The 16,307-nt window shown below is 50.2% G+C and overlaps 1 protein-coding gene across 1 annotated transcript in view; it reads left to right on the top strand.

The window, feature by feature from the left end:
- The first annotated feature begins 1,742 nt into the window (after positions 1-1,742).
- UBTD2 (ubiquitin domain containing 2) overlaps positions 1,743-16,307 on the top strand; it is a 45,937-nt gene continuing 31,372 nt past the window's right edge. The window contains exon 1 of the mRNA XM_050979592.1: positions 1,743-1,842. Coding sequence (XP_050835549.1) covers positions 1,773-1,842 — 70 coding nt within the window. The 5' untranslated portion in view covers positions 1,743-1,772. The remainder of the gene's footprint in view (positions 1,843-16,307) is intronic.

Here is a 16,307-nt window from a genome sequence, read left to right as displayed (position 1 = left end):
GCACAGACAAGGAGGTTTTGCTTTTGTTGTAATTAGTGGGCATGTGCTCAGACTCTAATCATTGTTCTTTAGGCTTTCTTAGCAGGCCTGACCTTCCCATTTGGACCCAATAAAGCAGATGAGCTCTGTGCCTTTTTGTTCTCAGATGACAAAGTGCTCGGCATTTGGCACTCAGCTTATCTCATCCGTTTGGGATTTTAATTATCAACACAAGAGCCTTCCCAAAGGCTGCCTGGGCTTTGGGTATGAAGATTATGTAGGGAAATTCATGGCAGAAAAACGCCTTTGTCCACCAGTTCTTTTCACTGTGGCGACCAGAAGCTCTACAAACAGCTATGCTATTTTAATTCCAAAAAACACATTTGCAATGTCATCTTCATGGAGGAAAAATGTGCTCAGCTTGAGTTTTGTTTTGTGCTGCTCTGTGTACAGGAACATGGAGCTGTCGTGTTTGCAGAGCGTGTGGGGAACCTAGAGCACGGTCTGTTACCAGGCTTTATTTTTTGCACTGTCTGCTCCCATTTTTCAGTGTTCTGACTTATTGCTGATTACTCCAAGGCGCTCCAGTGCATCTGATAGTGTAGGAACTGTAACTCCTCAATCCCAGGCTGGGGTGGCTGCTGAAATGAGATAAACCCAGCCGGGCACTGAGAGCACAAGAGTTGAACTTCTCAGAGAACTGAAGCCTGCTTGGCCAGATTGACCAAAAAGCACCGAGTTTGCTTAGTTTTTATTTCAGACTGGCAGTCTGATAACACAGGGGTGGGTGGCTAGGTAGAGGGGCAGGGATTTATCTGTGTGGCCTTTCTCTTCGTGTGCAGAGAAAAATCATGGAATCACAGAACGGTTTGGGTTGGGAGTGACCTTGTGGATGCTCTTGTTCCCTGGACAGGGACACCTTTCACTACCGGGATGCTCAGAGCTCCATCCTTGAACACCTCGGGATGAGGCAGAGCACAGCAGGGCACGGGGGAGCCGCAGGCTGTACAGTGAGAGGGGAATAAACGCAGTGAGCGGGGAATAAACACAGCGAGCAGGGAATAAACACAGCGAGCAGGGAATAAACACAGCCTGGCACCCGCGGCAGCGGGACCCGCCCGGGCTGGGGTCTCGGGTGTGGCCCCGCATGCCGGTGCCGCTGCTGGGCTGGTCCCAGGGGCGGTGTCGGAGCGGTCCCGATGTCGGTGTCGATATCGGGGCGGTCCCGAGCCTGGCGCCAGGGTCGGTGTTGGTGCCGGTGCCGGGGCAGTCCCACGGGCCAGAGGCGGTCCCGGTGCCGGTCCCTGTGCCGGTATTGGGGCGGTCCCACGGGCCAGAGGCGGTCCCGGTGCCGGTGTCGGTGCGGTGCCGGTGCGGTGTCACGGGCCGGAGGAGGTGTCGGTGCCGTGCGGTGCCGGTGCCAATGCTGGTGCGGTACCGGTGCCGGTATCGATCCCATCCCGGTGCCGATGCCGGGGCGGTCCCGCGGGCCAGAGGCGGTGCCGGTATCGATCCCATTCCGGTGCCGGGGCTGTCCCGCGGGCGGTGCCGGTCCCAGCGCCGGTGCCGGGGCGGGGCCGGTCCCAGTGCCGGTCCCAGTGCCGGTGCCGGGGCGGGGCCGGTCCCAGTGCCGGTGCCGGGGCGGGGCCGGTGCCGGGCGCAGGCCGCGCCCCGGGGGCGGCGTTGCGGAGCGGGGAGGCGGCTCCGGAGCCATCGCGCCTGCCCGGCCGGCGGCGGAGCTCGGTGCAGGGGAGGGGGGCGGGGGGCGGCTCGGCGGCGGGTCTGCGGGCCCCATGGGCGGGTGTGTGGGCTCCCACCACGACTCCTCGGGCAGCCTCAACGAGAACTCGGACGGCACCGGAGGTGAGAGCCGGCGCCGGGTCGGGGGGCCCGCGGGGGGACCCCGGGGCGGGCGCTGCGGGCCGGGGCCTGCGGCGGGCGGGGGAGCCGCGTCCGGCCGCTGGCCCGGATCGTTCCCCGGGCCATCCCCCAGGCCATCCCCCGGCTTCTGCCCCGCGTTCGCCCGAAGTTTGCCGGGCCGGCGGGGCCGGCGGCGCTCGGCGGGCGCTGCCCCAGGGCGCAGCCCCCGCCCCGCTCCGCGGCCCCGGCTTGCAGGGGGCTGTACCGGAGCCGTGCCGGGGGCCGTACCGGGGCCGTGCCGGAGGCTGTACCGGGGCCGTGCCGGGGGCTGTACCGGGGCCGTGCCGGGGGCCGTGCCGGGGGCCGTGCCGGGGGCTGTACCGGGGCCGTACCGGGGCCGTGCCGGGGGCCGTACCGGAGCCGTGCCGGGGGCCGTACCGGGGCCGTGCCGGGGGCTGTACCGGGGCCGTGCCGGGGGCTGTACCGGGGCCGTGCCGGGGGCTGTACCGGGGCCGTGCCGGGGACTGTACCGGGGCCGTACCGGAGCCGTGCCGGGGGCCGTACCGGAGCCGTGCCGGGGGCCGTACCGGGGCCGTGCCGGGGGCCGTACCGGGGCCGTGCCGGGGGCCGTACCGGGGCCGTGCCGGGGGCCGTACCGGAGCCGTGCCGGGGGCTCTACCGGGGCCGTGCCGGGAGCCGTACCGGGGCTCTACCGGGGGCTGTACTGGGGCCTCCGCCGCGGCTCCGTGGCCGGGCCACAGCGGGGAGCAGTGTCGGGGCTGTCCCGCCGGGCAGTGCCGGGGGGCTCAGGGACGCGGCCCCTGCTGAAATAAAGCCAGGCTGGGGAAAGGGCCTGCCCGGGGCTCCCGAAGTTTGTTTTCCTCGGGCTCCGCTCCTTGCGGTGTGCGGAAAATGATTCCTCAGCTCGCTGAGATCCTGGCAGTGCTGCGGGGCCCCGGTTTATTTACCGGCCGGGAGGGTGCCTGGCTCCAGCCTCCGGGAGAGCGGAGAGGTTGGCGGCGGCTGGAGGTGCTGGAGGGATGGAGCAGAGCGGTCCCTGCGAGCGCAGCCCGACCTGGGGAGCAAAGCCAGCGTGCAAACGCTGCTGCAGTGTCAGCAGCCTTTCACCGGCGTGTTTCTCTCCAGCTAAATGCCTGAATGATTGCTTTTTCAACCCTCTCAGGTTTGTGGAGCCCTGATGTTCTCCAGCTGAGCTGTGTATGTTTTATAGTCATTTAAAGTCAGCCTGCCAACAGGACACTTGACTTATAGGTAGTCCTCACACATGTAGGGTCTGTAGATTTCGGGAGGAGAATGGCTGATCTAGGTCTGTGTTTTAGAGAATGTTATTTATCAGTCTGGTTTTTATTTCGGATGTCCCAGCTGATGGGTGTTCTTTCCATCAGTGGCTTTGCTGTCATTCCATAATGTTAAAATATGCAGTACTTGGAGTTGTATCTGAACCAACCATCTGCTGGTTCATGCCAGATACAGAGTTCATGGAAATACCGGAATTCCAGCTTCTAAGAGCTGTGTGGGATTTCATAGAATCCCAGAATAGTTGGGGTTGGGGACCCCAGTAGTTGGGGAGTGACCTCTGGAGATCATCCAGTCCAACCCCCCTACTAAGGCAGGGTCATCCAGAGCAGGTGACACAGGGACACATCCAGGTGGGTTGGGAATGTCTGCAGAGAGGGAGGCTCCACAACCTCCTGTGGATTTAATCACATCAGTGCCATTAAAAGGAATTTTATAGCTTTGAGTAGTGTGAATCTTCCTTACTCAGTAAAAACAGAAGGAGTGGGTTACCTAAAATGCATCAGTACTAAGCAGATTTACCAGCCAGTAAAAGCCTGCAGGTGTGCTGAGCAGAATGGACCAGTCAAAGGAAAAGAGCAGCAGGAATCATCACATGCCCCAAAATCTTGACCAAAAAATAGCATTAAAAGCTCCACTGGTGCTTGTCCTGAGATGTGCTTTGGTGTTATGAGGTGAGATCATGTCACAGAAATAGGCTGGGTTTAATTTCCTTGCTCTTATCTCACCTGTGATATCAAATTGAATGAGATAGGAGAAGAACATGATCAGGCTTTGGGGGTGATATTGTGAAGCAGATTCCATGCCCCAGAGCAGCGTGTGAGGTGGGCAGGCTCCATCCAGGCTTTCTGTGTCCCTGCCTGGTGCTCCCGGGGCATGGCACTCTGCTGCTCCGGGGTTAAATAACCCATTGTGCCTGCTGCATTACAACAGCAGCTGGGCTTTCAAGATGTAAGAGATGTGAAATTCGTGTCAGCTGGCTCGTGTTGATTCATGCTCTCAGGGTAATGTTCCTTAAGGTTGTCTCGCGAAGTGAGAGGCGCTGAAATTTCAATTGAATTATGAGCTTCTTAGGACTGTCTTAAACAATCAGCTCCAGTGTGCAATAGCCTGTTTTGTAATGCTACAGATCTGTTCCTGCCTCTCCACCAGGAGGAAAGGGGGGGTAGGTGAAGCTGGGGGCAGCTCTGAGTATCTCCCCTAAACGTGACTCCCCAGGTGTCAAAGTCCAGCCCGCGCTGATCCCAAGCTTTACAAATTCTGCCAACCTGCCCTCAGCAAGCCTCAAACCTGGCTTGCTCTCTCAAGGGAGCTTCTGTCTGGAGGCATCAGCCAGTGAGCCAGCTGAAGCAGAAGGGAACACGATTTGGAGTTGAGACCTGTGCAGAGAGGTGACTTTTTCCTGTCCCCCAAGTGAGGCTCATTTCCTCCAGCTCTGGGGTTGTGACCTCACCCGCTACATTCGCTTTCACATCGCTGTCGGTGAGCGGGGCCAGAACGTTTCGAAATCCTAGGAAGGTGGTTTGGAACATGATGATTCTAACTTGCCAGTGATGGACTCGTTTTGGAGAGGCTTTGTCTTTTCCTCAGAATGGAAAAGTTTCCTGGAGAATTGTGGGCGCCCAAGAGCTCGATTAGCCAGCAGCGGCTGTGCGATGCTGGGTGAGAGCAGAGCCAGCTCTCGAGTCTGATTCATCCCAGTTTCAATTTATTCCAGGGCAGTGGGGAGTGGCAAAATCGTGCTCAATTGTGTTATTGGAGTTGAGAGGAGGATTTGTCACATCCCTGTATTCTCCTCAGTGTTTTTGTCCGTGGCCAGCACTTCCCGTTGCTCGTGTGCAGCTTGGCAGAGCTGACGGCATGTCCTGGCCACGTGTGCTTCTTTTGTCTCTTATTGTGGGCATTTTTCAAGGTCAGGATGCCTGTGTGTGTCAGGAGAGCTGGTGTGGATCCTCAGGTGTGCCTGCATGTGTGAGATGGAGCTAATCAAAAGCCCAGCTTATTGCACAGCTCTGTTTGCAGTGACCGGAGCAGGAGGAGGCTGTTCCTCACCAAGAATTTAACAGATGCTGCTCTGCCCATCGGGCTGGAAATGAAATGGGCTTTGCAGATTGGTACCAGCTGTTTCATTAGCACTGCTCTTTTTAGCAAGTTCTCATTTCACCAGGACATTGTTTGGCACAGACAGGAAAAGTTCCTGCCTCGATGCTCCGTGTGTTGTAGCCCAGCAGCACCAAACTGTGGTGGGTGGCCTGGGTGGATTTAGTGGGGAGTCATTAAAGGACATTGTTAATTGGGTTATAGACACAGTTCATCCCTTTAGGGCTCAGCTGTCTCCCACCTTCAGGAGCTGAGCACTGCATCCCTTCCAGCTGTGCCCTGCCAAAGGTGATGAGTTCCTGCAGGATGGTGAGAGCAGGGCAGGAATAACTGTTCTGCAGCCAATCCCCAGGCTGTGTGACCTCTTCACTCCTGCTTCTGGCATTGCTTTGGGCTTGGAATGAACTGCTGGAAAGCTCTGCCCTCGTGCCTGTACATCAGGTATGTTCAGCTGAGCAGAACCAGCAGAGCTGTGCCAGCTCCCATCCCACAGGCAAGTCCTTCCTGGAGGGCTCCTTGGTTTCTTTTTGAGAAGGAAAAGGAGGAACCTGTTCATTCTCTGGTGGCAACTCTGCCCCCTCTCAGAAGCTGCATATTACCTTGTGGAGTTCAGTGAGACAGTTACTTGTGTGGGGTGAGGGAAAGGCAGGGAATCCAGTGGCTGGAGGCAGGAGTCATTGCAGATTAAGGATTTTGGCTGCAGCTGTCTGATTGCTGCTGAGCTCTCCTTGACACGATGCTCGCCTGCCTGCTGCAGTTCTTGTGGCCCTTCCTTGGGAGCAAAGATGCTGATTCTGTTTGAAATTTGTCTTCTTTCCTGCTGCCCCCATCACCCAGCAGTGAGAACAGGGCCAAGTGGAAATCAGGCTGCCAGAATGGGAGATTATTCAAACTCTCAGTTCCTCCCGTGGAGTTTGATGCAGTGCTGGAGCTTCATTAACTCAGAGAAAGGCAAATATTGTGCTCCACCTCTGCTCTCAGCAACTGGACAACACTTTCTTAAATATTTTCCTTGAGTGCTGTGCAGGGCTGCGTATCACATGGCTAATTGGAAGTCACAATAACTGCTTTCATGGTGCTTCTCTGCAAGACTGACCAGGGGAATTTGCATATTAAGCAGTGAGATTTGTTGCTCACAATTGCACTAATACAGCCGGGCTCTGCTTGGCTGGCACGGGGGGTTAAACAAGCAGCTCATGACTGAGCACTTAAGAGCATTTGGTGCCTCCCTTTTGTGCTGGAGCACACAAAGAGTCTCCCAGAGGGATTTTTCAGTGGGTTGGAGCTGTTGGGTGCAGGCTGGGATGGTTTTTCACTGCCATCCGAAAGAGGCACCTCTGGATTTCAGGTAGTTCCTGCTGGTCTGGAATACAGGGCTGGCAAAAATATTCAGAAATCAGAGCTGGCTTTTGCTGTTAGGTCCTACTGGGGGGTGTTTTGTATGGTTTGGTTTGGGTTTTTTTAAATTGAATAACCAAAAAAACTTAGTGTGACTCTGAAATTTGCTCCAAATCCTTCCTGCTCCGTGCCTGGGTGTATTTAAAGGATGTGCAGATGGAGCACCTGGGGACGTGGTGTAGAGGTGGCAGTGATGGGTTAATGACGATCCTAAAGGTCTTTTCCAACCTAAAGGAGTCTCTGATTTCCACAAGAGTTATGTTTGGGTTTTCTCATGGCTTTGGAATAAAAGTAGCCTTTAATAACTCTTATTTCCCAGCCACAGCCTCCTGGGGGTGATCAGAATGTGGGAATGGGCACTGCCAGCCCTGATCATTCAGTCCCCAGCTCCTCCCCTGGCTGTCACTGCTGCTGTGACACCTTTCATTTGTAAACTACCAGCCTGGGTTTTGTTTTCCAGGTGATAAAGGAGCTCTCAGAAACCCAAATAAAGTGTTATTTTTGCTGTTAATAAGGGCTGGCAAACGAAGCTGTTTGGTTTCCTTTCTGGCTGGTTCCTCCATGTAATTGTTTGTTTGGCTTCTAGATGAAGTGATTTATTTTAATTTCTCTGTTTGGGATTGCAGTGTTGAAAACGACAACATCCTCCTTCTCTGAATGTTAAATACAATAAATTGAACAGTCATTGTGCTTTGGAGACTTTTGATAAATGGAAAATATTATTAGTTGCCAGTTGGAATGAACTCTACAAAGCAGCCATGCACTCTCATTGCAGCAAGTAATGGGATAGCTATTATTTTTCATGTGAATGTTGAATAATATAATTTATGAGTCACAAATTCTAATACAGTTGAAGCCTGAAATACAGATTTGCCTCGTGGTTAAGTTGCAAATTCCCGTGAGTCTTCTTGCAGGTACAAGGAAGGGTCAAGTTGGCCTTAATTGCTTTGGTTACCTCTGAAAAAGAAAGAATATAAAGATCTGGAAAGTTGATGAGCAAATGACCGTGATTGAGAAGGGAAAATAACTCCTCCTTCTAATTTAGAGTGTGATGTAACAATCTTCATCCGCTTTTCTAGACAGACACTGTGTATAAATGCCTGATACATTTCTAAACAAATTATTTTCTATTTGCCACCTTGGCTTTCACTGAATTAAAATTCAGCCACATTTGCTGCAAGTATTTCAGTTGGGTTTTATCTCTTAATCCTTATTTTTTTCAATTTTTGTGGGGTTTTTTCCCCAAATCACTTATGGCTCCTACAGAAAAGGATTTTTATGGAGCAGGGAAATGTCCATGGGGCATCCCCTGGGTGTGGAGTGTCCAGCCAGGGAGGATCCTTTGCTTCCCCTTCACCTTCCCTACCTGCAGGTGCCCTGGGTGGAGTTTGGGGAGGTTTCACCCCAACTCAGGAGGGGTGGAGGAATTACAAAGCTGGAATCTGTGCCTGCCTCCTGACTGTAGAATAAAACACTATTCTTGCACTCTGAGGTTTTTAGTTAGTTTCATCTGCTGTTGTGTAGTCTGGCAGTTTAGAGTTGACAAACAGAAATGTTCCACTATTTAGGAAGTAAATGAGCTGACAGTTTTGTTAGGGATTTTTTTTTAAATTTGGTTTCTTTTCTTGTTTTTTTAGGAAACGAAAAGGTTTCCCCTCTCGTGGGGGTTGTGTTTGCAGTGAAATTCAGTGTTTCAGGCTGAGTTATCCATAGCAGGAGAGGTGATGGATCCAAAGCCTCCTGCATCCCAAAGCAGCAGGAATGCTGGTGGCACTGGGTGTGGATGTCAGCTGATGCTGCACTGTTTGACCTGTGTGCAGGGAAAACCTCTCTTGTGGTTGTTTAAGGTTCAGCTGGAACCTGAATTTTGCATTTGCTGCCTTGTGCTGGCCCTGGCCCACTCAGATTTAATGGACAAAGGATGGGGCACAGCAAACTGCAGGAAGGGGTTTTGTTCTGGTCCCCGTTTTAGGACTCAATTAGAAACTGTCTCAAATGCTGAATGAGCCTTTCTTAGACTACCTTAAACATTTAAAATGCCATCAGTCTCATCCCGAGGCTCCCCAGCCCTGGGAAATGCAAGGGCACTGCAGGTTCTGCAGGTAATAAATGCAGGAGCAATTATTGGATGCTCTCAATTTGCAGGAGCTGCTCCGCATCCACTTGACCTCTCAGGCCTGATGGAAAACATTTGGAAATTGTCCTTCCCAAAGCAGAAATGCTGCTGGGGCTGTGGATTAGAGCAGTTTCAGCAGCTCCTCCCTTCAGCCTTTTCTCAGTGTCCTTTTCCCTGCCCATCTCCCCCTCTCCTCAGTGAAGAGGATTTAAAAAGGAAAATTCAAAGCCCTGCTTGAAAGCCATTTGTGGGAGGAGATGGGCACAGCTCTGAAGCTCTGATTTTTTTTTTTTTTATATATATATATATATATTTTTTTTTTTTTTCTCCTGGAGAATCTCAGATGTGCTGGAGGATTTTCTATGTGCCTGTCTGTCTGTGTGTGTATAAAGACATCCTTGTGCTGCTGATGAGGTGGAAGGGAGGGGATTTGGGGAGTTTCTGCATGATCTGTCATGTGGTTTTCCCCCACATTCTCAGCCATGAAAGCAGAGGCACTTCACAAACAGGAGTGGAAAATGCTTCAGTAGTTTGCAGCAAGAACAGGTAGTGCCCAGGGGGAAAAGATTAGAGGCTAAAATGGGAAAATGTGTCACACAGAGCATGGCAGCTCTGCACATGTTTAACAGGGAAAGTTTACTCTTAAAACATAGATATTCAGTCCAGCATTGCCACCACTTTTCTAGAAATAAATGACTTTTCATCCCCTGAAATGATAAACATTTTATAGCTCGTAACAGCTTCCAGTTTATAATAATGTATAATAAATGTAGCAACTATAAATAATTCTCTTAGTTCAGACAACAGATTCTGGAGGGAGGCATTTTTCACCTTTTCCCAGAGGAGCTGTGTGCTCTTTGAGAGCCCTCCCAGGGCCTGAAATGGCATCGGAAGCAGAGCACAGCACTTTGGGATTGGAAGCTTGTTACCTTTCTATTTTTAAAATCCAGTCATGAAGCTCCAGCTCTGCTCCCATGCTGTGATGAAGGGCACTGTGGATTCAGCAGAAGAATCTCTCCGTGGCATTTACTTTGTTGCTTTATTTCCCTGCCACAGAGCTCTCATCTCCTGTGATTCCCTGCCTGGGTGGGTAAATACAGACTCTGTAAAAGAGCACCTGCAGCTGCCAAAATGCCATTTTCTCCTCTCTGCCAATTGTTTTTTGGGTTTTTTTGGGAGCACCTGAGCCTGCAGCAGAGCATCAGCAAGCCCAGGATAATGGCTGGCTGGAGAATTTAAGGAAAAATTGTTAATTCCCCTGCACTGGCTGCACAAAGCATTTCCTGGAGAAGCTGTCCCCGAGCCCTGCCTGTGTCACACGTGCTGCATTCGTGCCTTACAGTGGGTCTGGGTGTGTTTGTCTCCCTCTCAGGTGCACACAGAGGCTGGCTATGTCAAAGGAGTGTCTTTAATGCAGAATGTTGAGCTTTGAAATGCTCCTGAGCCATTGCACTTCATCCCTGTCCCTTCCCCAAGTAGGAAGGGACACCCAAATCTTGGAATGTACAAATGTATTTTAGATGGTGTTTTAGTGCAGGTACAAATCCCATTCCTGCCTATTGTAGGAACCAACAATAGGAACCCAACCTTTGGGTGACCAAGATGCTTTCCAAACTGTGCTTCCCAAAAAACTTCCCAACTGCTCCTTCCCCTGGCTTCATGAGCAAATGACCATGGGTGATTATATTATCACACTCCAAATTATAAAGAGGAGTTATATTCCCTTCTCAATCACAGTCATTTGCTTATGAACTTTCCAGATCTTTATACCAAGGCCAAAGCATGGCTGTGGCTGCTGCCAGCTTGTTTCCCCTCCCCAGGGTGAGAAGCCAGGGGAAGGAGCAGTTGGGAAGTTTTTTGGGAAGCACAGTTTGGAAAGCATCTTGGTCACCCAAAGGTTGGGGGCAGTTTCCCTGGCTGGGTGAATTCCCAGGTGGGATAATTTTGGTGGCAGTGATGCCTTGGGAAGGCTGAGCTAGAGCAGAGGCTGGACAGAGTTCCAGAATAAATCAGGGATTTATGAAAGGATCTCCTCCATGGATCCACCCTGGGCAGCACCAGAGCCCAGCCAGGGCTGCCCCCAAGATGACCCAAAATGGCCCCAAAATGCCCGGCCAGGCACGGGGTCTCTCCCTGGGATCAGCTCTGCTCCATTCCCACCTTGCAGTTCATTGTCCCAGCCCAGCTTTAGCCCAGGCACTCCCACCCTTGTTTTTCTCTCTCCAGCCCACGGGGTTTGTGCTCCTGGGCTGAGATTGGGCTCATTTGTCCTTGGTCCCCAGCTACAGAAGGAATTGTTTTGTCTCCCTGCTCTGTGCATCCCCTGATGTGAGCCCAGACCTGCACACTAAAGCAGCTCAGGATCTGCTGCTGATGCCTCAGGTTTTAGCTTTTCTATTTTTCAGAGTCAAACATGTTCAGCTGAGCACTCCAGTGCTTCCCACTTCCAAGGAGCAGCATTCCCAGATCTGCCACTGCCCCATGGCTGAGGCTGAGCCAAAATCTCCCTTTCCCTGGGCATTTCCATCCTCCCAGTGCCTGCAATGACCAAACCTGCTCTGGGAACTGGAAATCACAGCTCCCAGCTGAGGGGGAGCACTGGGAGGGCTGAAGGAGAGGAAAGCTGTCACAGAGCTATTTAAACTTTATTTTTTTGAAGAGTTGGATTTCACTCATGAGTTGCATGGTGATGACTTGGCTCAGTGAAGCACGTAGCAGACTGATCTTTGTTTTTGTGACTTTTTTTTTGCTCTGTGCCCACATAAGTTCGTTAAAAGCACACGGGTTGCTATAAATATGAGCGCTTTTAGAACAAAAATACCTTCTGTGAAGTGCTGATCAATATTGGATATTATCCTGAGACAGGTTGAAATGCTCATTTGAGATGAGTTCTCACTCTTTCGTGTGTTTTTCACATCCACAGATCTCCATTGTGTGTTTATCCAGATCTAAAAGTAGTTCTGGTGCCAAAAAAGCTCGAATTTCAACAGAAAACCACATGATTATTGCTTGACTGAAGTCACACACTTCCAGTCACTCACAGATTGGATGGCCCCACGTGGATGTTACAGCAAAATCCCATTTTTTGCTGCCTTGGTGCATCCCAACAAATCCCATTCCTTGTGTGTATCCAGGGCTCTCCCTGTAATACAGCACTAAAATAGCTCCAGAAATACTCCAGTCACGGGTTTGGCTTTATCTGAAACTCCTGCAAAATAGAGCAGGGAATCCAAGATTTCAGTCTGGCAGCTGGGGATAGAAAAGGAGCAGCAGCATTGTCAGATTGTTGTGGTTTGGTGTTACAAGGCAGCACCAGAATAAAAACCCTTTCCTTGGAAATCAGCTTTCAGTTCTTGAGCTCTGCCTTGGAATGGAGACTTTCTAATCGAGTGTGGACAGAGATTATTTCCTGTAAACCTCTAAAAACACTTGGACTGTGTGTGGGGATTTTATTCTCCTAAATAACACAAAAAAACCATGACAGGTTCTTCTCTGCTCTTGTTGGAGGTGAATCTCAAGGGCTCTGTGGGCTCTGGCTCCCTGGGGACTTTTGTGCCCTTTCCAGTTCTCCCAAATATTGGTGTTGTAGGAATTAGGTGTGAGTTGAGGAGGAGAAGTCGTGGCTTTTGATTAAATTATCACTCTGGCAGCTTGGAAATGGAAATTTTAGCTTGAAAATTGAAATAATCATGGAAATTTTAGCTTGAAAATTGAAATAATCTTCTGGGTTCTGGAATGTTGGTGCTCAGTGGGGAAAACACAATCACCCACTTAAACAGGACCCCAAAATTCTCTTTTTCATCTTGAACATGACAGGAGTGGGAGGGCTCCAAACACTCCCCAATCCCAGCCTTATCCATCCCAGGATCAGTCACAATCAGTCTCAGGGAGCGAATTTCCTCAAGAATTTTTAAGGTAAACTTCTTGAAATGGATGCTTACCACAGCTTCTTCACAATACTTTGGGAAATCAACAGGTTCCTTTCTAAAATTATGTTTTCCTGCTTTATCCTCCCAAATAAAGTGTTTTATCTTAGGAATGCAACTGCAGTTCTTCATCACTCTGATCTTGTTTTTCCTGATGATTGGTGTGCTGCAGGACTGGGGAAGGAGCCACATTAGCATTTTATCTTATTGTGCTGGGAAACTTATTACCAAGAGTTAATAATTTGCATTGAGCTCACATTAGTTAGGAAAATATTGTGATATTTCGGGGTGGGGGAGGAAGTGTTTTGGTTGCTGCCAGTGTCCTGCTTTAACATCTCTTGGCAGCTCTGTCCAGAGGGATGCTGAGCTGCTGATCTGATAATTGAACCTGTTCAAAATCCATTTTATTAAGTAAAAAAATCCATTTTATTAAGTATTAAGTAGTGACAATTCAGCTTAAAACAGTTCTGCAAAGCCCAGGATGGCAAAGGCTTCTGTATCTCTGCTTCAGTGCAGTGTCAAACAGAATATTCTGCCTCAGAAATTCTACCAGCTGATCTAATCTTGCCCTGAAACTCTTTCCAGGTTTGCCTGCTCAAGGATTCTGTCGCTATCTGATTGCTCTGCCTGCCAAATTTCCAGGCTGAGTTCATCTGCCATTGATAAAGTGCATTTCTCTCTGCTCACTGCCTTCACCCTTCCTTCTTTCATTATTAGGAATTAATCAGGGCATCTTTTCCAGCTGGCTGAGGGGACTCTTGCCATGCACTTCAGCTTTAGGGATCTGCACCCTTTCTTTTCTTGTGTTTTGAAACTTCCCAGCTTTTGCTGGTTTCTGTTGAAGGGGAATAAATCAGGAGCCCTTTTTCTCACAGAGCATTTTTTTAACAAGATGTTTCAGGGATTCTTGTGTGTTAAAGGCAATTTTGGTGCTGATAACAGGGAGCTGTGTGGATGCTGCTCAGATGGGAACAGTTTTTAATGCATTTTTCTCCTGCTCATCCTCAGGTCTGAAAGTGGCCCCAGTTCTGCTGCTCTGGCCTTTGTTCAGAGCTGTGGAATCAGCACTTCCTGGGCATGGTTTGCTCATTAGAGCACAGTAATTAGTGAGTTTGTCATGGACTTGCACGCAGCCATTCTTAGGAAACCTTTCCACTGCTGCAGTGAAATCAGCAGCTTTGGGTGCTGGGGTTTGATTTTCCCAATGCTTTCAGGAGTTCCTTTCCCTAAACCAAATAATCCCTCCTGCCCATGGGAAAGGGGGGCTCCTGTTTTCAGATGGCTGAAATAAGAATCTCTCTTTTTAATAATGCATTCTCATTGCCAGTCAAACTTCTCATCCTTAATTTGAAACTATCTTCCCTTGCAGAAAGGGCAGCAGGGGTGAGAAGAGGATCTGTGTAATTATGGAGACTTCTGCTTGAACTCAGAAGTTTCCTTGCAGACACTTTAGGGCCCAGCACCTTCACACACTGATTTAATTAATCTGTTATTGCATCAATTAGGTCTCAAATAATGGGGGAAAGTAGGAAAAGTGCACCTGTCCTGATGAAGAGCTGTGCTCTTGCTTTGCAGTGATGCCACAGGAGAAATGAGCTCCTGGAGCATTTTGGTGAGGAGCTTTTTAGGAAAGACAAGCACAGCCCATGGCCCAGCCCTGCTCCAGCTCCTGCTGGCTAAGGCACAGCTGAGAGCATTGCCAACACCCTCCCTGGGCTGCCAGATCTGAGCCTGCCTTGAGCTGTGGAGAATTAAATGCATTTTCAATCAAATTCTGTGATCCCTGCCTTTGAAAGGAAGTTCCTCAAGGGCTGTGTGTCCGTAGGAAACCCTGAGCAAGCACCACTCAGGCCATTAATAGAGCTAAAGCCTGGCGTGCTCAGGGACTTCTGAAAGAGATCAGATTAATTTGCTAAAGGTGGAAAGGCTCTGGCTGCTTTAATCTGGCTTCATTTCAGCAATTGAAATGAAGAGGGCAGGTTCCTGTGCCTCCTCCAGGGTCCTTCCAGATCACAAGGTGCTCTCTGTGCTTGCCATTGCTGCCAGGAGGAGGGGGCTCTGATCCACTTCCTAATTTTGGGGGGATTGGAAGTGCTCAGGGTTGGATTCACTGGCAGCTGGGGCTGCCCTGGATCCCTGGCAGTGCCCAAGGCCAGGCTGGATGAAGCACCTGGGGCAGTGGCAGTGTCCTTGCTCGTGTCAGGGGGTGGCACTGGGTGTCCCTCAAGGTCCCTTCCAGTCCAAACCATTCTCTGATTACATCAATAATCCTTGAGGCTCTAACAGGGCTGGTTTTCCCCCCCCAGGAACATCCACAAGGGGATAAAAAGGCCTTGAAAGGATGGAGTTTGAAGGCTGCTTTGTTCACAGGATTGGGTTGGTTTGGGGTTTTTTCCTCCCTTGGATGTACAAGACATCCAGGTATTTATACAAGTTACAACAAAGGCTTGCACGTTTTTCATTTTAGCTTAGATTGCTTTCTAATTATCTGAGAGATCCACTGATGTCCTTATCTGTTATTACTTGCCTCTAACTCGGGGATAAATGTGGATTTCTTAACAAAATGTGTACTTGAAGGGTAGGAATTCCTTATGGCAAGAGGTTGCTCATGTGTTCTGCACTAAATTCTGAGTTTTATCCAGCATGGGTGCTGGGCTTTCCTGGGGGTGACTGCCCAGGAGAACAGAGAGCAATTGAGTTTCAAAACTGAATGTGAAATATTAACTTTACTATAAAAAGTACCCTGTAAAACAGGGCTGAATAAAGCAGCAAGCATCATTCTGAGAAATCCAATTTCTTAGATGAAATCTGTAAATGTTTGTGGGACTTTCACTTTCACTTTTCATGAAACCAAGCAGTCGCCTTTCAGTTTTCCTCAGGCACCTGAGGAACATAATATGGGAATGTAAAATGCAATCATTAAGTTAATGTATGTTTGGGATGTGTGTCAGGTAAGATTCCTATTTTCAGCTTACACTGAGCTCTTAATTAGCTGATGAGCTTAAGCAGCTGAGATACAGTAATAGTGCATTTAGTTAATTGGCTGGTGTGAAACTTTATCCCTGCCAATAACTGTGACACTGGAATAAATTCAAGACATGGTGTTAGATCCTTTAACTGAGCTGATTTAATCATTGGTCATTGTAAAAACAGCCACCAACTCGGGGGCTTTTTTTTGGTCATTCCCTGCTGGAATTTGTGACTGCTGTGCTGGCAGCAGGGCCATGGCAAGCGTGGCACATTCAGCCAAAAAAATCCCTGGGAAATGGAGTTGGCCATCTGTCCTGAGCATTATACCTTGAATTACCCAGAGTGCAGGGTGTGCTGGACGGGCTTCATGCAGCAAAGCCAAATTTTGGCTGTGCTGAGATGGGCTCTGAGCACTCTGCTGCCTCCTGGGCAGCTTCACCTGAGAGGAGAACCTGAGAAAGGTGGAGAGGGATTGTCCAGAGCCTGGAGTGACAGGGCAGGGGGAACGGGCTCACTCTGACAGAGATGGATGCTGGGGAGGAATCCTTCCCTCCGAGGGTGGGGAGGCCCTGGAATGGATTTCCCAGAGAAGCTGTGGCTGCTCCATCCTGGAAATGTCCAAGGCTGGGGCTTGGAGCAGT

The sequence above is a fragment of the Serinus canaria genome, chromosome 13 (genome assembly GCF_022539315.1).
Source record: "Serinus canaria isolate serCan28SL12 chromosome 13, serCan2020, whole genome shotgun sequence".
Taxonomy (NCBI): domain Eukaryota; kingdom Metazoa; phylum Chordata; class Aves; order Passeriformes; family Fringillidae; genus Serinus; species Serinus canaria.
The sequence above is the reverse complement of the archived record's forward strand: the minus strand, read 5'-3'. Positions and strand labels throughout refer to the sequence as shown.